Source organism: Numenius arquata, chromosome Z (genome assembly GCF_964106895.1).
Source record: "Numenius arquata chromosome Z, bNumArq3.hap1.1, whole genome shotgun sequence".
In the NCBI taxonomy this organism is placed as follows: Eukaryota; Metazoa; Chordata; class Aves; order Charadriiformes; family Scolopacidae; genus Numenius; species Numenius arquata.
This window is the reverse complement of record NC_133616.1, coordinates 44,058,857-44,082,596: the sequence shown is the minus strand read 5'-3', so window position 1 is coordinate 44,082,596 and position 23,740 is coordinate 44,058,857. Positions and strand designations below refer to the sequence as shown.

General features: G+C 40.4%; 1 protein-coding gene across 1 annotated transcript in view; it reads left to right on the top strand.

The window, feature by feature from the left end:
• Positions 1-23,740, top strand: part of SLC28A3 (solute carrier family 28 member 3) — a 43,887-nt gene that overhangs the window by 5,641 nt on the left and 14,506 nt on the right. The window contains exons 2-9 of the mRNA XM_074166364.1: positions 3,476-3,577; positions 7,269-7,323; positions 7,354-7,381; positions 11,560-11,651; positions 13,046-13,235; positions 15,228-15,372; positions 16,988-17,101; positions 18,395-18,472. Of these exons, the coding sequence (XP_074022465.1) occupies positions 3,476-3,577; positions 7,269-7,323; positions 7,354-7,381; positions 11,560-11,651; positions 13,046-13,235; positions 15,228-15,372; positions 16,988-17,101; positions 18,395-18,472 (804 nt within the window). The remainder of the gene's footprint in view (positions 1-3,475; positions 3,578-7,268; positions 7,324-7,353; positions 7,382-11,559; positions 11,652-13,045; positions 13,236-15,227; positions 15,373-16,987; positions 17,102-18,394; positions 18,473-23,740) is intronic.

Here is a 23,740-nt window from a genome sequence, read left to right as displayed (position 1 = left end):
ATGATTCATTCTCCACTCCTAATTATACATGTGCAGCTAAGCTCATGTTTAAAACATTTAGGGAGGATATCTGATTAGCATGCTTATTATTCACACTGGCGTGTCTATTTTAGCATTATAATTACCCAAGGGGTACACTCTTGGCTCAACCTTGGCGCAGAAGGTTTTTTTTTTTTTTTAATATTTTTTGCTATCTTACATCTAAGTCAGCAACTGCAAAAGAACACATAAGACACGCTGTTTTGTTTCATATCCAGTTCAAGGTTAGGTACATTCCATGATGTCTCAACCATGTCCCAACAGAAACTTCTTGATAAACTTTTAACTTTGTTCTTTCAACATGAACTACAGATTAAGCAGGTTCAGAAGTGATTTGGTGTAATGCTGGACCTGACCTGTGCTCATACGAAGGCTGTGCTGGCTTGAACTAGCTGGTTTGTCCCCGAGGCTAGAACTACCATTTTCTGTCGCAATGTTTTGTTCTTCAGACATTTCCGGAGGGGTGAAAAAAGATACTAAGCAAATGAGGCAGAAACTTTTATAGAATCATAGAATCATAGAATGGTTAGAGTTGGAAGGGACCTTAAAGATCATCTAGTTCCAAGCCCCCTGCCATGGGCAGGGACACCTCCACTAGACCAGGTTGCTCAAAGCCCCATCCAGCCTGGCCTTAAACGCTTCCAGGGATGGGGCATCCACAACTTCCCTGGGCAACCTGTTCCAGTGCTTCACTACCCTTACAGTAAAGAATTTCCTCCTAATATCCAATCTGAATCTCCCCCCTTCCAATTTAAAACCATTACCCCTTGTCCTGTCACTACATTTCCTGACAAAGAATCCCTCTCCGGCTCTCCTGTAGGCTCCCTTCAGATATTGGAAGGCTGCTATGAGGTCTCCCCGGAGCCTTCTCTTCTCCAGGCTGAACAATCCCAGCTCTCTCAGCCTGTCTTCATAGGAGAGGTGCTCCAGCCCTCTGATCATCTTCGTGGCCCTCCGCTGGACCCGTTCCAACAGGTCCATGTCCTTCCTGTGTTGAGAACCCCAAAGCTAGACACAGCATTCCAGGTGGGGTCTCACAAGCGCAGAGTAGAGGGGCAGAATCACCTCCCGTGACCTGCTGGCCACGCTTCTCTTGATGCAGCCCAGGATCCGGTTGGCTTTCTGGGCTGCCAGTGCACACTGCCGGCTCATGTTGAGCTTCTCATCCACCAACACCCCCAAGTCCTTCTCCTCAGGGCTGCTCTCCATCCATTCTCCACCCAACCTGTATTTGTGCCTGGGATTGCCACGTCCCAGGTGCAGGACCCACTTTCTGCCCCCTTTTCTGCCCCTGTTGGGTGGTTAGGTAGCAATCTGCAACAGTAGGTGATAAGCACAGACAGATTGACATTTTGGTAAGGAGTTCCTTCAGCAAACTCAGAAAGACTCTAAGCAAACAGCAAAAGGGAATAGGCAGTTTTATTTGTCACTTGGATATTGCTGTTCTTATGAGAAATTAAAAATAATTCATTTTCTTCAAGGGGTAGGTTTAAATAACGTGTTTTCACCAAACAACACTTTAAAAAAATTTATAAAGTGTAGGATGAAGAGATTGTACTTGAAAAATCAGCTTCAAAATACATTAAAATTACTCAGCTTCGTGGCACTTATTCAAAGACTGTTTTAATCAGCAGTAGTCTCCTACTTTGAAGTGAACTTGTTATCAATAGCAATTAACCAGTTTCTACTGAATTTGGAATATGCCAGAAATGTGGTATGATCAGTTGAAATGAGTGTTTTTTATGCTTACAGAAAATAACACATCTATAATTTTGCAGTGTGGGCTACTTAGAGTTCCAGCAATCATGTGATGCTCTTACTAGTTTTCTGTTACATTACTCATACATTCATATATTTTAATTACTCTATAAATGAAGCTCTTATGTAATTATTGCAGCTAAACAGTGGGTTGGACAAAGTGACTTCTAGAGGTTTCTTCCAACGCAAATTACTCTGTACTTCTGTAGCTTGTAGACAGCAACTTGTGTGCTTATTGTTTTTCGCATGTTCGCTGACAAAAGTCCTAAGAAATCTCTGGTTTTTTCTTGCTCAGCAACAATCACAGAAATCTTTATAGAGACTATCCCCAGGGTGTGTGTGTCAATTACAGAACTGTACTACTTTAACTTCACTGTGCTGTCACATACAGCATTTTTAATATATTATATCTCAATGCTACACTGCTGCCTGTGATAATGTGTTGGGGTTTTTTTGCACTGTATGGAATGTTCAGTAGAGGCTTTCGTTGTTAACTGCAGAGCCAGCTATGGTAAACTCCTAAGACAGCACAGTTAGAAGGCAAATGAGTAACAGAGGTGGTTTTTTAAAAAGAAATATCTCCCTCTTAAGGGAATGCGAAGATACTCTTCTTTTAGGAGGAGCATAACTGGTGTATTGGCATCTGGTTTACCAGGGCCACAGCAGATGAACCAGCTTCTTGCAACTTCCTCCTCTTCCCTCCCTTGTGGGGGGAGGTTCCAGAACACAAGGTTCCAGAAACACTTTTACTGAAGCGGATTTTTTGTGAAGTTTAGAAGCAGATTATCTTTAAGGAAAACATGTTACTGAAAAGTGTTCTGGTTGCTTCTAAGACCACGTTTCCACAAAATTTAAGTCTAGTAGTACTGTTCATTCCTGCCTTTATCATAATTTACTATGATTAAGCTTATTTTGTATTGTTCATTTGGAAATGGTAATTTTCTTAAAAGGCTAACTGTAAATACTAATTTACTGGTGTTATTACCATGTAAATAATGAGATACTTCATGCAATAAACCACAGTGGAATGACCATACCGTACTTGCTGCCGTAAGAAACCACTGAAATATAAAACATTTATATCAATTGCAGATATAAGATATCTGACATTTTGGCTAAGCTGCTTTCTTACAAAACCAAAATAAGAACTAGCCTTTCAAGGATCATTAAAAAGAAATAATGTACCCTTCAAAGCATTAAGAAACAAAAACCTCAGCTTCAGAGCTGATTATGTCTGTCTTCAACTCTCAGCACACTCTGATAAAAAGTATACCACAGAGAATTAATGTAGTAAAGCTAACCGCCCTCTTTAAAGATACTGAGTGTTTTATTCCAAGAGCCATAGAAGTATGTATTTTTTAAAAATATGCATTTATGCATATGCATTACTAGATGGAGCAAAGGTACTAGCAATCCAGGGAAGGTGCAAATAGGCCATTTTGCCCTTGGCAGGGAGAAGGGCTGTATTTTTGTAAACTTTAGGTAATGAGCAGCACCAGGGGGATGTGTGAGTTTGAATCAAGAAAACAGCAGATTCACATTACTTGAGCACCATCTGTAAGTGACAGCTTTGTGTAATAGTGCAGGCATCAGAGTAAAACCAGTTCTTACTGCACATGAGAAAGACTTTCAGTTTTTGATTTGAACTGATAGAATTCCTGGTCTTGTCATGCACCAGAAAAACAGTGAAGGTGTGGATGTTATATATCCAAAAGGTCTTGGAGACAATTCACAGAGAATGAAGAATTCACAAAATAAGAAAACTGTACATACTAATCAGGTATGTTTTTTCTCTTTCTTCTTTTGAATAACCTACGTAAATTCATAAACCTGAAATTCAATGTCAGTAATTGGCTGTGATAATGCATCCAAGACAGATACTTTAACAAAACTTGAATTGATTTAAAATTCATAAACTGACAGGAAAGCAAGTCCTGTTCTCAGAAATCCATTAAGGAAAAACCACAGAAAATTGACATGACATTTAGGGTTCAGAAAAATGTTTTCTAATGTCATAATGGCTTCATGCAAGATACTAAAGAGGCATCAGAAATGGTGATCAGAGACAATACTATGGATAAGGAGTTGATATAGAAGCATTTTCTCCTGAGAAGCTGGAAAAAGAGAAGCTGGAAACATTGGGTTTAGAGATACTAGCTTTCAGTCAGGCAAGGCATACATATTATTAAATACCTGCTCATCTGAAACAGGAAATATCAGACAAACACATGCTGGAGGCAACAGCTCTGACGTATGACTGACCAGAGAAAGAAGAGGAGAATACAATGCATATGACTTCATAATAAACACATCCATTTGGGCTTCTTTTGACTGTACATTTGTTTAAGCCCACATAGTGAGTAGCTCACTATGAAGACATGAGTAAGGTTAAAAACACCCCACAGATATTTTACTAGTATCATGTATTAATATCCACATTCCAGAAATAATCTGCTACTTTGAAAGTTCCGTTAAAAACTTGTAGTACTTTCCTGTGTTGTAATCAGATCTACTTACCAAATTTGGTGATGGTACTTGAAGCAGCATGTAAGAAACAGAGGTTTCCTGATGCTGTGGATATTATTTCTATCTTCCAACATTGCTTTTGATATGATCAGAGGCAGCAAAGGCATGCTGCCAAAGAAATGCATCTGCTTTCAAAGCTGAATTGATTCCAGATTTACAGTGATGGAAAGGATCGCTCAGACTGTTCTGATAGGCACTCCTAGGAACTAGACAGGAATCTGAGATCCTAGGGGAAGAAGGTGGTAGACAATGCCTATACCTTCCTCTTCAAAAAAGCTGTCGAAAAGGAAAATGTCAAAACAAAAAGAATAAAAGAAGTTTCAGAACTGATGTAAATGTTTAAAAATGGAGAACAGTAGTGGCAGTCAATGAAAGCTTGATATTAATCAAAGAAACCAATTTCACACTGAAACAGTTCAGCTGAAAGTGTTCAGCCACTACTTTGTGTAAGTGTAGTAAAGATATGTATATTCACACGGACACTTTCTCAGGCGCACTGTGACTGAGGCAGAAGAGTTTATTTTGAGGCTCTGCAGAGCATGGACTTGGCTGTGCCCTGTTGGCAGCAGTCAACGCTGTCCATGCAGCCCTTCGGTTAGCCTCAAGGAGGGTCAACACTCCCCCAAGAGCCAGATCTGATATCATGTCTGGCCATGGAAAAAAGAAGAAAAGAGGTTTGGATCCATTCTCTCTTTTCCTTGTGTATCTCCACAGTTAGACACAAAGTGATCTTTGATTTCTGCTTTTATTAACACTTTAGATGTAGATGTAGGAAAGCATTTGTGACAATAAAATAGTGACATAATAATACTCTGAGCATATTTAAATACATTGTAGACAATGTGAAAAGATGTGGATTGATGCTTTTTGTATTGAAACACTCAAAAGAAAAAATAGGTTAGATTCTCAAGACGAACACAAATTCCATTTCACAAATTCAAAAAGCCGGAGTCCAGGCCATGGGTGATCCAGGGGTGCTCCTGGCCTGCAAAGGATGCTGTGGCATGGGGGAAAGCAGTGGAGAAGCACAGCTTGGCCTGGGCAGCACATGAAGCAGGGGTGCTGGGGATGGTGGTGGAAGTGGAGTCAGGAGGTGTGGGACATGGGCTTTGAGCCGTGACCAAGAGAGAGGGCATGGTGCCACAGGGAGAGCAGCTGCTTGCAAATGTGGAAGCACAGCTCTGTGACCCAGAGGGCTGGAATCTCCTGATTTATAGTGTAGGTTCAAAAATCTGTGAGAAGCACTGGCATTCAGTATACCCCAAATTTAAGGCCAGGAATAAATCATATTTCAATACTATCAGCACTCATTGTCCCTCAGGTGAGAAGCTCATCTCCTACAGCCATTGGGAAGAATGCTCCCAGGTACCAAAAATAATAGCAACCTAGTAGGAGGCAGAATTTGCATTTTTCAGTTTTGCTTTATTTCACAGTCAAAACCAAAGACAGAAAGAAAGGGAGCTTAGCAAAACTGCGGCCATAAGTTACAATGCAGCTCCACAGAGCCACACAACTCCCACCACCCTCACCCCCCCCTTCGAAAAACTGCAGTGAAAAGGACAAAGAGAATCCTGTACATGTCATGCTGACCTTCCTCCTAGGGGAATGAATAGTGGCTTCCATACACATACTCCTCCAAGTCATTTTAATTTTGCCTTTGAGCTGGTTCAGGCCTCTCACTGGGAAGTAACCCAGGGCTTTCCAGGATTTTTGGTGGCACCTGCAGCAGGAAAGCCAGACTGAAGGCTGGGGCCAGGGCGAGGCCCATGGTGGGCCTTGCCTCACACAGCAGCTTGGGGGAAGCGGTTAGCACAAATAATAGTGACAAGAAAAGAAAAGGAAAGCTCACCGGCAGCCTGCCACTGCTTCAAGTGGCTGGGCAGGGCGGGCTGGCTCCTCTTGAGAGGGTAGGATACGACCAGCAGCTCAGGAAAACACTATCAGCCTTCACCCTGACCAGATACCTGAGGGCAGGCCAGCCCCCCCAGCATGGTGTTAAAACAAGGAGGCTGCAGTATGGCACCTGGGCCTTCTGCAGTTACGCTGCTGCCGTTGAACGCAACGGCCACCGGCAACTGCCACCATGGGTCCCACCATGATCATGGAGGTACGTACTCCCAGAGCAGGGTCTCTTCCACTCTCTCTCCAGACAGTGCCGAGGTGGGCACGGCAGTCCCCCATGGGTGCGGCTCCAAGGGGCTGTGCTGCCCCCAGCCGCCTCTAGGATGGTCCTCAAACATGGCAGAGGTCAGACAGCGGTTGCTGGAAAGCTTTATTGCCACTGGGTTTATGTGGATTCAGGCAGCAAAAAGGTGCTGGCCTGATGAAAGCGTGCTGCCTGGCCAAACTTCAGGTTTCTGTGACAAAGCCCATAGATGCTAGCTCTATTTAGAGTATTGTTATCTGTTCATTTCTCTCAGCAGCTATTTGTAGGAATAAATTTATTGGCTTTGTTGAATTTTTAAAACAATATACCTCATCCCACCCCCCAAATTTAACCGTTCTTCATACATAAAATTTCCACCATATTAAAGTTCTGCAAAAAGAGAAGCAAGAGAAACAGGAGGTGCTGGGCAAGCTGGCTAATTAGCAGCTCTAGCACGCCTACCTGCAGCTCTCACTTTTCAGAGTCTACACGACAGTAATCTGTATAGGGTCTTCTTCAGGTCTAAGTAACACTGGTATTTCCCCCTAACCCCTCTTTATTTCCCCTTTCAAAATGATGTGGTTGGCTTGGGAAAGTTCACAGCCACAGTCTAACCACTGGGTTTGCCTGATACGATGACAGCATCGGTGGCAGACAGGAGAGCTGGAGCCATGGACTCAGTGCAGATGGGAAAGTCTTGAGACTGCTTCAGCCATCTGGAAGCGGGGATCTGTTTTTTTGCACCTACTTAACAAGCATGCACCCCTCTGACAGCCTGGGTCCCCGATCTGTTTTCCAGGAGGAAGAACGCGTCAATATTGAGAGTGATGTGCATGAAAACAAACGTGACTCGAGTGATCTGCATGAAAACAAATGTGACTCAGTAGACGATGAGCAACCACGCTTGAAAGGGTAATGTCTTTTGGATGAGTAGGTTTTCCACTCACTTTGTCCTGGCCTAAGCAATAAGCTGCCAATGTTTATGCTTCTGGAGCAACAGCTCTAAATTTCACTGGCATACCCCTATGCTGCACAGACCTTAGTCTTGCCTAGCAAATTGTGTAATACAGAAACACATTGTATTTAAAATTATTATATCTTTCAACTGACTGTGTGACCATGGAACTATTCTTCTAAAGCCTTGCTATAAAGCAGTATTTATTTTTTTGTACATTAACTACCTTTCCAGTATTTCCAAAAGAACATTTTTTAAAGAGAGCTCTTCATCAGTGATCTCTTGTTGTAGTTAAAGATTCACTATTGTCCTTTAGTTTGTATAGCTATTTACCACAGTGGAAAATAATAGAACAGCTGTAAAGAAAGCCATTTTGATGGAGCAGAATTTTTACACTCTGTTAACACGGGTGGCAAGTGACCACACAGTGAAAACACACATCTACATTTTACTTGAGGATTAGTTTTTTGGCAAAAACTATAAGCCCTGCATAAAACATTTAAAAAATTAAGACACAATACTTAAAATTATATTTTAATGTATTTATATTTTTCTGTCATATTGAATCTTCATATAAACCTTCCTAGAAATCATGCTGTATTTTTTCCCCTGATTTCTATGGCTGCATTCTGCTATACAGCACACCATTTCAGCTTTGAACCTGTCTTTCTACCAGTTGATTCTAGCAACTCACTTACTGTTTATCTCAAATAGGAGTTTGTCTCACTCAAACTGGACTACTTGGAAAGATCTCATACCTGTAAAAATGATATATTTGTGTATATATATCTACTATTATATGTATCTATATCACTATATATCTACTATATACCTACTATATCTACTACTATCTACTACTAGTACACTTATATACAGTAGCAGTGAAGGTTTTAATTATGCTTTCAAGTTGTACATACAGATCTTAAAGATACATTAATAGGATCAGGTTTAATGATGCCATCATATTAAAATATTGCTTCAAAACTCCAGCAAAACTATTGAGAAGTCATTTAAATAGTCTCTCGTTTCTCCTCTCTCTTCTTTGGAGATTTCTCATTCCTTTAGCAGTGCATAACATGAAACACTTTCTTGTTTATAACATTTAGAGCCTTGTCTAGAAAAAACAAAAGCTGAGATTTGATAGATCAAACATCCAAGTTTGTCACTTTCCAGTGGCAAGTATCCAGGTTTATGCAGAATTAAGCTAGTCAGTTGCACAGGCAAGTGTTGGCATGCAAATGGCTGTACAACATTAGCAGGGTCTGTCAAACCTGGGCCCACAGGAGTCACTGGGACAAGAGGTATCTCTGCACAGGGATGGGTTGAATTGCCACAGAGATGAAGCCTGTAGGTTTTTTATTCATTCTCATTTATTTGTACTCCCATGGAGAGCCGAGGGATAAATAAGGTTTAACTCAGAGGGTTTTCTGTTCCCGAGGTCCCCTTGTTCTTCCATCAGCAGTAGATATCATTGCCTCGAGCAGTGTAAGCTCCTCATAGGCTGCAAGCTGAAGAGCACTTAGCTCTATTCTGATTACATTCAGGCTACGGCTTGGTCTGTGCTCTCCGGTTTTGCATTTTGTCTAGGTTTCATGTTGAGCACCTGACAAGGGCAATGGTATCTATACCAAGTTTTTTTTTTTTTTGTAAATTAGCTCCTAAAAGCAGGCACTAATGTGATCTAATGCCTTCCTTGTATCTGCTCAAAAGAGGCATTCACAAAGCATGCCTTCATTTTGAATGTGTCATTGATTTCTTTCAACAGATAGTACTGAGTAGCCTTGGACTGAGACACAACCCCTTTGAAAGATCAGTCTGTCAATAACAAGGATTCACCACATGTGCAAGGTGTTAACATTCACTTATAGAGTACGTGCAGACCAGAAAAAGGATTTCTAAGTTGCAAACTGCAAGCAAGACTAGTTTTGGCATATACAAATATTTTATATTAAAGTTATCCTTTAAATGTGCTTAAGTGATACCTGCTTTTTCAACATCTTTGGTTAAGAAAAAGCCATCAGCAACATGCTGCACTTTGAACCTACAGGGTCAGCTTTTAGAAAATAATTTTTCCTCAGCAAATTAATCAGATTTCATAAGAAAGATGTTTTTTTCTGCCACCTTTCAGAACAGAGCTGCATATTTATGACGCATATGCCTAAACTTTTAAGATACCCTACTCCCAAAGTGATAATCACCTAAACTAATAAATTAACAAGGGAGAAAGAGATGTTAGAGCAAAGAAGAGATTACAAGGAATTGTAATCTTAAAACAACTTTTTTAAATCCCAAAGGACACAAAAGAAGCAGTAACAGATAAGAGATAATATTTTTTCCTTTTTTTTTGATTGATGGATGAACTGTAAATTTGACAAAGTCTCTCTGGCTTATTCATGCATCTGTCTCTCATTTATCCTTTCTTTTCTTTTCATGTTGTATCTAATGTCTCTCCTGAGAATGGATAGACAACAAAATGCTCTAACAAGGAAAAAAAACCCAAACAACTATGATCTGTGAAGCAACAGGAATTCACAGGACCAAAACTGAAGTATCAAAACCAATCAAGATTTCTCAGAGACCCTGTTACTGTTTGTACTGGTGAAGGAGCATGTTCCTGCTCTGCAGTTCTCAATGCTGATATTAATTAAGTTAGTACTCCTTGTTTCTCTCCAATTTCTTTTAAATTAATCTTTTTTTTTCTTTTTTTTTTTCTTTTTTTTTCTTTTTTTTTTTTTTAGTGCAGAAAAGAATGGTATTAATGCTGAATTTCGGTGTGCATCTGACTTCAGCTGCATCTAGTTTCCAACAAGTGCAGTCTGGTTAATTAGCATCTCTAAATATAACATTGCCGTTTTAGATTGTAGGGTGTGAGGCACTGCTTTAGAGAAACAGAGCTACAGCTATGGTTTCTGGTTCAGCTTGCACAATACAAGGGTGTTTATTTACCTACAGCTTTTGTAAGTGAAATACATCCACATCACCAGCACACTTAACTTTGGAAATCTATGTTGACTTAACTCTCTTAACTGCTATTTCCCTGCATTTCAACCTCCCTCATGAAATCACTCTGTGTTAATGAGATAAGAAGTATATAATAATTGGAAGAACAGGTACTAGAACAGGACATTGAAATATAACAAATCCCTTTTAGCTTCCATGAACTAATGAGTCTTAGATGATGTTATTAAATTTAATATTATTAAAATGTTATTAAAATATTATTTAATGTTATTAAAATGAAATTTTCAAATCATAGAATCATAGAAATCCAGAATCACAGGATTCCAACCATTTATGTTGGAAAAGACCTTTAAGATCATTGACTCCAACCATTAACCTAACACTGCCAAGTCCACCACTAAACCATATACCTAAGCGCCACATCGACATGTCTTTTAAATATCTCCAGGGATGGTGACCCAACCATTTCCCTGTTCCAATGCTTAACAACCCAATCTAAATCTCCCCTGGCGCAACTTGAGGCCATTTCCTCTTGTGCTATCGCTGCTTCCTTGGGAAAAGAGATCAACACCCCACTCCTTACAACCTCCTTTCAGGAGTTTATCCAGAATAGCCAAAAACATCTATGCACACTGTAATAAGTTTTTAGATGGACATTGGTTATTTTGCACACACAAATGCAGCCTTAGCCCTTCACAGCTATAGCAACACTACTCCTCCCCATAGCAATGCTGGGCTGGCTGTATTAACAATCTATGGGTCTAGTAATGGGCACTGAATCTTTAACTACCTACCCGGTTTGCACTAACCCCATTAGCAGACCTCCTCATGAAAGAGGTGTGCTTCAGAGGCTAGCAGAACTGGCCTGCTAACTTTGGTCCATTAGATCGTCGATGGATTGGCCCATTAGATAGCTGCCAGATTTTCTTTTTCACTTATCCAACATCACAGCAAAGAAGTTTCCTCACTTCTACCCCCCTTCCCCTGCCAAAGCTTTGCAGATGTTGGCATGATCTTCTTTGGCACTTTGGAATCCAAAATTGACCTTTACCAAGTGCAGCATGCTCTAGTGGAGAAACTTTGATCAATTTGACCTGATTTTTCTGTGCAAATTGCTCTTCTTTTTTATTTACAGCTAAAGTTTCTGATCTGTTTGTTTTTTGCATTTTCCTAGGCATTTAGAAAAGAAATATGATAAAGCTTGTGACTTTTACAAGAAACATAAGACCAGAATTCACTATGTGATCTATGGGATTTTAATAACAGGTACAGTATATTGCAGCCAGGTTGCTGAAGCCTTATTTCTTTACCTGTATGAGATTAGAGACTGTCCCTGTCTTGTATCTGACAGAAAAACTCTTGTCTGTCTTAAAGAATGCATCTGAAAGGAGGTAAAAGGGAATTTAGCCCAGAGAAAGCTCCAGATCACAAAACTTCCACTCCTTCCTGGACATAACAAAAACACAGATCTTGCTACACTGCTCCTTCAGCATGTTTCCACTCTGACTAGCAATTAAATTTGGGATAAAAGGGTAGTTCAGTCTTTGTATCTACTCTGTTATCAACCCCAACGAAGAGGCCTGCTAAACTACAGTTTTAGGAAGCTGCCCAAAATCATGAAATCACATTAAAAGGAGTCAGGCACCAACTTGGACTGAACTTAAGTCAGCAGGCTAGAAATGAAAGTTTTCTGTTCTGACCCATATGACTTGATATTCACAGCAAATGTTTACTAGAGAAAATGTGGTATATGTCAGCATGCATTGCAAAGTTATTCAGATATTCTTCTTTGTACCTTTGCAAATTATCCAATAAGTTGGTTTGTTTCCTTCCACTTCACCAAGTTTCTTTTTGATATCCTCCTACCTGAACACTGAGAACATGTAGACCTAAAATAAGTCTGTGTGATAGGCACCAGCATACCATAAAATGGTTATAAAAGGGCCACTTGGATGATGAATATCCTGCCCTCCTGGCATCAGCTTGTCTTCCTTTGTCATAGAGCAGACATATCCTGGCTCAAAAAAGCAACTGAGTTCTAAGGCTATGTCAAGGTCTCATACGTTAATTCCATATAAAGCAACTTGACTTACACAAAACAGTAATTCTTCTTCCTTATTTGACATAGACAAAATCAGATTATTTTTTACAAGAACGGAATGTTTCATTGGCCAGAGTGTGTTAGCAATGAACCTGCCAAATGACAAAATAAGCTACTTCTAAGCTTCCTAATTACTTGAGAAAACCATCGAATCAGGCAATTGACAAATGTTTCTAAGTGTTTCTTCTGGTTTTATTGGATAAACTCATTCTCCTGTGAAAGAAGGAACAAGACCCATAGTTCACGGTTTTTACACAGGAAAAAGGAGTTCTGTAGATGAGTTTAATTTTCTCAAGTGTTTAACATATTTGATATGAACATGTCTTGGTCAAAGCATATAACTTGCTTTGACAGGATGAAAGCCACCTTTCGTATCAATAAGCATATCATAAGTAACAACACTATGAAAGCAAAATTTTTGAGTATTTAGGCCACGTCAGAAAAGCACTTAAAAGATAGAAACAGTCCTGACTTTAACCACATCCGTCAAGTTTAAGATTTGATTCTGTTTTTAAAAAGACTAACCTAACTGACATATATATTCTTGTTTCTGTGACAGCATACTTGATAGTAGTTATCACAGCCTGCAGCTTGAATTTTCAGAGAGCCTTGCCACTCTTTATCGTCACTGTCCTAGCTATCTTCTTCATCTGTTGGGATTTTTTAATAGCTAAGTATGAAGACAGAATTGCTGCATTATTTTCCCTTAGGGAAAGATACCTGGAGAAACATTGGTTTCGGATTAAATGGTAAGTATGGATTACTTCCTATTATGGAGAAGGACAAAGTATTAGTTGATTTATCCCTGTAGTTTTATTTCAGCTTATACCTCCATAAGCACAGGGAGATGGATCAATCATACAAATTGCAGTAAAAAGGAAAGAATACGTACAGAATAATTCAATATTTCCCGGTTTATATGTGCCAGACACACCTTTAAGATTGCAATACAGTAGCTAGGTGTCAAAAATCTTGACAGAAAGTGCAAAAAAAATTCCTCAAATTCAGACAGGACAAGTTTCTGCTGGCAAGAGAGTATATCTACAGGGCTCAGGTGTATTGTAGCTTTCTGCATTCATACTGCAAGCCAGAAAGTGTCTCACTGTCAGTTTTTCAGAAGTCCATGAGATTCATGAAAACCTTAACACTAACATATGCAAACTGCTAAAGACTGAAGTGTGTTGTCTAGACACATGTATACCCATAGCAATTTTTACTTGACCTTTGGGAATCAAAACATGCCAGCCACATTTGGTGGTTTGGTCATTTGGTCACACAACCTTATTTTGGATGGTAGACATTCATCTGATAGATAAATGGTAGACACTTAGATCTGGTAGATATTTATTCCAAGTATTCTTGAGTAGTTATCAGGAATATTTAAGTTATTCCTGGGAAAATGGAGATCCAAAGGAGACTTGTAGACCAAAGAAAAAGACCAAATGAAATCTCATTAGAAAGGAAAAGGAAATTGGCCAGCTGCCTTTTACCTTAGCTATCTCACCTTCTATCTGAGAGAGAAGAAGGTCTAAGGAGAAGTCATTCTGGGTTCAGGAAAATATCCCAACTTATTCTTAAGATTTTAAATTAGTTTTGCCACAGGACCAGGAATTGCTAAGAAAGATGCTGTAAAGATTGTGGTCCTTCTGCTCAGGAGCCACATTAGAGAGCAGTCACACACAGGCACCTCCATTAAATGATCTGGCAGCCTTTAGGGGAAGGAGCGTACAAAACAGGACAGCCCAGATGAACTGATGAAACAAGCCAGGGCAGTAAGTGCTGTATTACTTGGGCTGCAATCCTTAAAATGTAAGTATCACAGATTAAGTGCTTAAGTGTAGGGCACAGGTTCCTCCAAGAGACAGGAAGTCTCTCAAGTGTAGACAGTGTTACTCAGCACTACAATGCCCACGCCATTTTGTGCAGCTGGCCTGCAATATTTTTGATCCAGGTCTAAAACCAGAATTTAGGTATCTAGGTACCACTGAAATCAGTGGAAGCTAAACGACTGTTAGACACAAGTAATATCAAAGAACTGGGACTATGTTTAGTTTTCGCCTCTGTAGGTGGGTTGACTATTTCCTTGCCTCTCAGGCTGCTGTTGTTAGAATTACCTTCAATATGCAAGGTGAACATGGTTCTGTGATAGTAGAGACCATAGAAACACCGAACAAAGACATACACATGGCTCTTGTCATTGTTTCTAAGATAGTTAAAATTGTTATGATTAAAAGTTATTTTTCTAAACAGACTACAGCTGCTTATAAAGGAGTAAACAGTTTGTAACATGCTTCTCAGCAGTGTGTGTTCAATAGGCCCACCAGTTAAACAGCATAACACAATTCATAAAAACCACAGGCTGTCTTGCCCAGAGCTAAGAAAAGATTCAAGAAAGAAGACAGGAAAGGAAAAGGAGGATGGAGTGAGAAAGGACGTCATCTTCTCACACTTCACTTAACAGAAATAACACTGAGACAAGAGTCACTCATGCTTTACTGGGTTTCCTTCATATTCTGACTTTGGGGACAGGATTGGAGGACATTTCTTCTGGATGCCACCAAAAGATGTTGTTGTCAGAGTTGCATCAGTAAAGGCAGGTTCCTGCTTGTGTAGAGCTACCCATTTCAGCTTAATACATTGCTCAGAGAGTTCATTCACACACAGAGACGTAAATGTTATGGGGAGGGGAAGGAGCATCTGGTCTTCTTCAGGATGTCATACCTGACACTTTTTTTTCCTAGGGTGTTGTATGCAGCTCTCGTTGTAACTATCATCTGCTGGCTCATCTTTGACACAGCAAAACAGGGATCCCAACATCTGATCTCCTTTTGTGGGCTTGTGTTGTATGTTCTGCTGATGTTTATCTTTTCCAAATATCCAGCCAAAGTGAGTATTTAGTCCACGTTGGATCTTCTGCAGGTTTTTTGTTCAATGTCTCAAAAGCTATTCCCCTACCCTAGGCACCAAGTTCAGTAAGAGTAACAGAAACCCCATGAGCATCAAAAATTAGGCTTTCCAAAACCCAGTGATGTATTTCATTTCTGAGGAAAGCCATTTTGCTCTGACATCCTGGGGAGCATGTGTGGGATGATATCCACATCTGGCTCTCACTATTCTGGGAGGCAGCTGCCCTTCCTTTGTTCCAGCCCTGATGCAGATTGGAACGCATTTGCTCCTGGAGCATCAGCGCAAGCTGAGGCAGGCCTGCACCATGCTTTCCACCAACAGGAGGCTTGCTGCACTCCTTAGGACTTCACAGGCACTTATTTGAAGACAACACAAAGTGCATGGAACTGGAGCTGTACTTCCCTCATGTAGCTCTTAATCTCTCACAAGTTTTTTTTCTCACTGCAAGTGAGGACAAGCTGAGGTCCTTGCTTTTCACTAACCCACTCCCATGGGCTTATCAATGCCATTTATTTTAATTTTCCAGCTAAGATGTCCACTCTGTACTGCTGTGATATTACAGAGGGGTTACTTCAGCCATCATAACTCCCACCTCAGCTTTTACCATTGTATGCCTGCCAAGCATACAGCGCATGCTTTCATCAGTCATATATTAATCCATTGTCCAGGTTACCAAGTTTCACCAACATTTTTTCAACACTCCTGCATTAGTGCTGAGAGTTTTTTAAAAGAAAAAATTCCCTCAGCAGGGACTAATGGACCTGCCACTCCCCATCTTTTGCAACTGCTGTCTCCAACTGAGGTGAAAACTCATGTACTCCAAATGCTTTGTGCTCTCCCATGGGTCCTCATTACACTTAATTGGCTTGTGTTATTCAAATATCATCTGAATAAATTAGAGAGTGCTATCTCGGCTCTTTGCTTTGTAAATAATCAGATTCAATTTTCACAAAACAAAGATGTTTTCTGAGGCAGCAGAGCAGAAATCTGCAGTGTAGTAAAGAGGGACTGGTCACAGGCAGCCACAGTTTTTCCTACAACTGCCTTATGTCATATGAATTGCAATAACTGTGAATAGTTCTTAAGTATCAAAGCTCTTTAAAGCTGGCACACAGAAACAGAATTGAAGTTACCCAACCACACAGAAAAAACTGTAGCAAATATCCTTATTCCCAGTCCAGATATGTGAAGACTCTGATGCTGTTGCTTTTTTTTTTATGTTTCCGTTTCAGTTTAAAAAAAATAATCTTGCCTGCTGCCCTCATGTACATCTATTCCAACTGTAGCACAGGAAGATCTGTCTCTTCGTTTCCTCCCACTTGGTTATGTGTAGTCTGTGATGGTGAAACAGGCATGTCCGTACTTACCTAGCCAGGCTTTCAGCAGCTAGCTCAGAGACATCCACATTGCAGAGCTCTCAAATTAGGAGAGGTGACTCATGCTCTAAGTCCCCTACAACCTGTTTTGGCAGCTGTTCCTATCCTGCAGGATAATCAGACAATCCCCTTACATTATTTTGACAAACATCTAAAGTAAACTATTATTTATTTAAATAACAAGTGGTTTCTTTATTTTTATTTTTCTATCCATCTAGGTTGCTTGGAGAACAGTGTTTTCAGGAATAGGAATGCAATTTACTCTTGGGCTTCTTATTCTGAGGACAGAAGTGGGGTTTGATATGTTTAACTGGCTAGGCAATCAGATCCAGGTAAGCTACTGGGCAAAAATTTTATTTTTTTATATCATTTTCTGTCTTTAGACAGCCAGGCAGTTCAAGGGTCTGTTTGCCTTGGATGTTTTCCCCTCTCGAGAAAAACTGGGTTCTCAGAAAGGCAACTGACTACCTGAATTCAATCTTCTCATTTCTTTTTTGTCCAGTTAATACAAGACCATATAGGACAGGCTGATGAGTAATGACCAGAGTGACCCTGTTTCTCAATGGCTTTACCATCTTTGGACTGAAATTATAACTGCCCAAGTTTCATTAATTTTACATTATTGACTGAATGCCCTTAAAGGTCATCCACAGCTGGGAGCTGGAAAACCAGCTCCTTGCAAGCAGCAAAGGATCTCTAGAGAGAGGACGGGATTCATCCATCGGTGCCCCTGTAGGCAGTCTTCGGGCACAAAGTTTTTTAAGTCCATTACTGGAAGTTAATAGATCAGCAAGTACTCACTGAATGACATTCAGACTTTTCACCCCAGGGATACTATTCACACAGCTGTTCTTCACAGTAGAGATAATTAAGCACATTTAAAACAAGACAGTGCAGAATGTACCGTCTCTGCGTGGGAGCTAAGGCACAGGTCTAACTTCTGTTGCTGCTAATCTGCCAGCAGTGGCAGTCACCTGGGTTTTGTCACTGGGTTCTCAGTCTTGCCTGAAGTCTCAGTCTCCGACTGAAGTAGGTCTGGTGCCCCCTTTCGTTAGCTCCATATGGTTTACCGTCACTCCTGTCATTACTCTACCTATATCTCCTTTTTAAACTGTATCCTTAATTGCGTATGTTGACATCAGGAGAATAAAAATTCTCTGCCATAACAGAATTAAAAAGTGGAAGATTTTTTTTTAGATTAGCTTTTGGCTACTCTTTTCAAAATTAGTTACTTCAGCCAGTAAAGCTCCATTTAAACTGTATCTTTAATTGCACTTATTTGCATGAGAGGGAGTGTAGAAATGCACCACAGTATCAGGATTTAACAAAATAAATCTTTTAGTATAGTTTTCAGCCTTTACCTTGTTGGATACAGCAGGAAAATGTACCCTAAGCCCTTGCTGGTTATCTCCATACTCTGAAGCAGCCTATGGTCTTGGTAGAGCAGAGCAGAGCAAAGACCCTCAGTTCAGCCAGACACAGTCAGTGAAGCCTGGACCCATACAAAGCACAGCACAATGTCCTTGGACCCCACCAGCTCTCTGCAAGACAACTAACGATATTTGTTTAGTTTTGGGGCAGGGACACAGAGCTTATGGCTAACTTTCTTTGCTTTCTGTCCCCAGACTTTTCTGGAGTACTCTGACACAGGTGCTAAGTTTGTGTTTGGTGAGAATTATACAGATCATTTCTTTGCTTTTAAGGTAAGACAGGTCTTATGTATACTGTATGTCGCAGATTGACAACAGAAAAAGGAACAGTATGGCTGGGAAATAGATTCATTATATGTCTTTTGGTACCAGTGCAGTAACCAGAGAAATCGACTAGGAAGTAAACTATTCCTTACTGTATTACACTCTGAATAGAAAATTTGGGAACTTCACATAGAGCCCTTCATTTATTGCCTTACACGGAGTTAGGTTACACTTATTTAGTCTATTATCACAGGACTTTTGGGTATGTTTCTACATGGAATAGGTTAAAAGGCTTCTACATGGTCACTGAAAGAAATATTTCCTCCAGCCTAGCTTCTCCACCTCTCCACAAGTAAAGGTACTATACGAAGCTATGCTGTTCTGTCCTGCAGTGCTGTGCCCACTGCCTCACAGACATTATCCCTATAGAAGTGGAAATCCTATGTGTATACTTATCCAGGTAGAAGAGGTAGAAGCTGCCCATGCACAAGGAGGAAGAATTACATTACATTATTATTACATTTATTATTATTATTATGTTATTACATAATAAGATCCCAGGGAGATTTCCCAGCTTTCCCCTAGGAGATCTTGTTGGGAAACTGCTGGAACACAGCTTACGTGCTCTGTGCTCTCTAACCCACACCAGCACCCTGTCTGATTTTGCTCTCACATGTAGCCCATGCCACAATACGTGCTTAGGCTGGAATCAAGAACACAGAAAGCAAAAAAAAACCCACCCAACCATGAGAAATGTATCAGGACTTTTTTAGAAACCATTCTTCTGTCTGGTATTTCAGGCACCCGACCATGGGCTTACACACCTTTTATCTTCTTTTTTTTACCTGGAGATGACATTCCAATCTGGATATTCTTCACACTTAGGTCTGTCGCTACGTAAGAAAGAAGATGATACCTACAAAATATGCTGTTACTAAAAATAGTCAGAACATCTTAAAGGGGAAAACAATGAAGCATTTCAAAAAGAAATATAAGTTATATTTTAATTGCAGTATTTTGTAACTTTTGTTTCACTTTCCAGTATCCTCTCACCTTCACTCTATTGAGCACTCAAATGACAATTTGCATGCACAATTAGATATTCTGGGGGTGAAATGGTTTAATTCCCACCCGCAATGTTATTTTTCCTATGTTTTTCCAGAATGCCTTACGAGTATGACTTTTTCAAGGTGATTTTTTAATGGCTCGCTGGTGATGCAAAATCCTTTGCTGACTAAAGCCATAACTAGGGACGAGACAGTCACAAAAGTTTGCTTCTGTGTATATCCATCAGTCTTATTCTATGGGGTAAGCCAGCAAAAGACATGTGGAATTTTTAGAAGAGTACAACAAGGACAAGGACATTATTTTCATACTGAAAAACAAGAAAATAAAACCCATAAGTTTATTTTCAGAGCTGCATATGTTTTGCTGTCAGACTATATATGGTAAACAGAGTGATAGAGAAGCACACAGCAACACCAAAACATACTCCATCTGCTCCTGCTGCAGAAAGAGATTTCTCTCTTCTGACATCAGTGAGTGACAGCCAGCCTATTCTCTCTTGAAACAGTTCTCATTTACTTAGAGAATAAGATGGTCAAAAGTGCTTTTTTATGTCTTTCTCATAATTTACGATGTTTGCATGTAGCACTAAGCTGTCCAATTCTTGCCCCAAAATATTTCAAAGCTCCCTCCAGAAGAGAAATGTCTCAATCTCAGTTTAGCTCTTGAGAGAGAGTAGGCAAGTGTTAGGGTATGTCTTTAGAGAAAACTGTCAGAGCCCGGCTGTACCCGTACTGCACCCTTAGCATTACGCAGGGAGACCTCAATGTCCTGCTAACTTAGGTGGACACAGCTACCAGAGCCGACACATTGGTTGTATGCACCCACTGGGTGTTCAGACCAGTCCCACTACAGCCTTTGAGCGCATTGTCTTGGAAGCACTAATTAGTCATAAATACACGCATTTGAATGCATGAACTGCATTATTTTAAATGCATATTTGAGTATGCAGACGCAGAGTTTCAGACTTCTAGCACTTGCCCACATAAACAAGCTAATATGCGTTGTTCTCCTGTAAAAATACACACTTAAAACTAACAGCAATACTATTTTAGCTCCACTACTGACTCCAGTGAGTGAGTTAACACAAAAATTTCTCTTGACTTTAGCACACCCAAGTACTTAAGTAGTTGGAAAAACCCCCTTAGTACTAAGCCATCTAGTTTTCTTCAAGCAAGGAATTAGATTTACATTGTATCAGTAGCTTCCTTTCTATGCCAGGAGGATTATGGCTCCCTGAGAAGGGCTTTGCTTTAGGAGTGTCTGAAACCAGGATGTTCTTTAAACATCAATAGCAAATCCTCCTTTAAAGCAACATAACCATGATCCAGCAAGTAGCTCTGTAGTAAGGTCAATATTGCAGAATTGATAATAAATATGAAATAACCCAGTTTATAAAAATGGCGATTAAAGAATTTATTTTCTTAGAGGTTGTATTATGGGAAGCATTAACTGCATCATTTGTAGGCCACATAAATGTAATTCTAAAGAGCTCTTTGATACCAATTCTCCATTGAAATATTGTGGTATTTTTCAGAGTGCTCAGTAATTTATTATCAGTTAAAACTTGACCATTTAAAGGTATGTAGTAGGTATCAGGAACTATACATATTGGAGACTAAACTTCCACACAAGTTTGTCCACAGAGAGAAATACAATTCTAATAGTTCAACCATGTAGGTGTAATTACACTGCAGGAACCATCCACTCATCCCATATGGAAACACACCAGCCCTTTTTGAGGAGTAGGCTTCTGTTACAGATGAGGTCCATCTGACTCCCCTGTAAATTTCCTTTTGCAGTTCTCTCCCCGCTTTTCTGAGTTGACAACTGTCTCCACCTACAGGCTGTAATGGTGTGTGTATATCCAAATTAAACTGGTGATTTTTTTAATGGCAGAAGCAAGTTGGAGACAGTCTCTTTTTCAGCCTCTGTTCAGAGTACCCACATCTTTGAGGCAGACTCCTGCACTAGAGTGGAAAGAGGGAACTGGGAGCCCATGAGACAGAAGAATGAGTTTTAAGAGCTTTTCTTTCCCTAAAAGCAATTTCATGCAATCAGTGCATGTTTTTTAAAAAAAACAAAGGGGACTCTTGACCTTTTATTTCCAAATATATTTCACATTTAACCAACAAAGGAAACACTGCCAATTAAGGCTGATGTTCCATCATGTCCTCTCCCTGCTCTGCAGATATTCTTACACACACACAGGGTGTGGAACAGCCCCATAGTTATAGAAGGAAACTGTTCTGACTCCTTGGATCATCCCACGTCTCCGTTTTCACTAAGTCCTGCCTCCATATACATATGCCTATTGCCCCCACTCCCCTAGCCCTCCTCAAGTACAAAGGTTTGCATGGTCTACTCCCCTCCTCACCTCTCCAGATCCTGTACCCACAGCTCCAGCAAGGCTTGGGCTCCTTTCATGCTGTCCAGACTTGCTCCCAGCCTGAGCTCCCTTTTCGCTCTGGGTGCTTCACCAGGTGCTTGATCCTGGAGCACCACCAGAGCTTTCCCCTCTCTCTCCCATGCCCCTGCATAGCTCATCACCATCAAGGTGTTGCCTGGACATGCATGCCCTGCTGCTCAAGCCCTAAGGCCCTCAGAGGGCCTCTGAAGTTACTGAACCCGTGCCATCCATCCCCTGATTTTGGCACTGCAAAGAGGGGAAGGGAGAGGATGAGGAGTGGGAGAAGACATTCCTTTTTTGTCAGTTGTCAGTTTTATCTCTTGTCCCACCCACAACATGCAACCCCACAAGAGCCCAGCACAAAGGTGACACTCCTCTTGGGACTGGTGGAGAGGAGGTGGCTGCTCCATATAGACATGGGACAGAAGGAGTTTTCCTGAGGCTGTTCTCTCCTCTTTTGCAAGTTTCAAAACCACTGACTTAACACTTCAGTGTATTAACACTGTGGGGAGCCTTTTGGTAAAGAGTTCTGGGTTTTTTTCAGTTGAACTAGTTGTTTCATGTAAAGTGCTTTTCATTGTGTTTATCTCTGCAGACAAGGCAATTGAAAACCTGCTGCAATGTTACGTGTTGCAAGTACCTTATTTACATTCTCCTTATTTTTAAGTAATAATTTGCCAGTATTTTCTAAATTATTTTATCACATAGATAACAATAGAAAAAAGCTAGCCTGGACATGAAAAATCATTACAATTACTTACCTATTAAATGGTCACTATGCTTTTCTGATGAAGACATAACATAATAGATACCACATTAAGTCACCAGGGATTTACGCAGGAGGATTTAGTTATAAAATAGTCCTCAACTTCTTCATGCAGTCAAGGCACAAATGATCACAACTGGAAAACAAACTCCCTGCTTTGTAAAGATGAATGTGTCATCCAGAAATGCCTATTACCACAAAAAAAAAAGGAAAAGCATGTTTTAAATGTTATCTAAGGTATTTTCAGAGGAATGTGCACAAGAAATAGTCCAAAGGGTGCCAGCTGTCACCCAGCATAGGCAGAAAATTGTCTCCTTGCTCCTTCAGCTAAAACCAAACCCTAGTAACACCTGAGATCTCCTCTGATCTGTTTGGAGTGAAAGATGGGAGAGTACTCACTTATGGTTTTTACCATGCAGTACGGAGAGTTGACCTTTGCCTGTCTGCCCAATGCCTCTCCAGACCCATCTCCCTGCAGGCATCACACAGTCCCTACTTGTGCCAGGGTATGGAGTCGGCTGGGAGCCAGATGGCTCTACAGCTAGCACACTCTTAGGAGCAAGGAAGGTAAATGTCAGAAGAGAAAAGGCAGGGGAGAAAGGTGTTACTAAACTTTCTGTTGTCACTGCATGGCAAATCACCCTGAGAGGGTGGCCAAAAGGATCAGGGAATCAAACTAGAGAAAGCAGCCTCATATTAACTTGAAGATCACAACGATATCTGTGAATTGCACTCTCTCCTTTCAGTGAAAGGTTCTGATCATCTGAATTGAGTTTCCAAACCTTTCTGAAAATTGCTGGTAGTACTAACTCTCCTCTAGAAAGGCACAGCTTCTAATTACCGAAAAGGTCTGAACTAACAAAGTGTTTTGTTCTTTTTCATTCTATTCCTTGCTTTTATTTATGATGCATTATGACCTCAGTTGATCACACATAAAAGCTAGTGCCACTCATATTAGTGGTACTATTTTAACTGTAGCTAATCCGTCTGCCTAATTTTGGACCTTTTGGGGGGATTTTTCTTCCTGTTGTATACT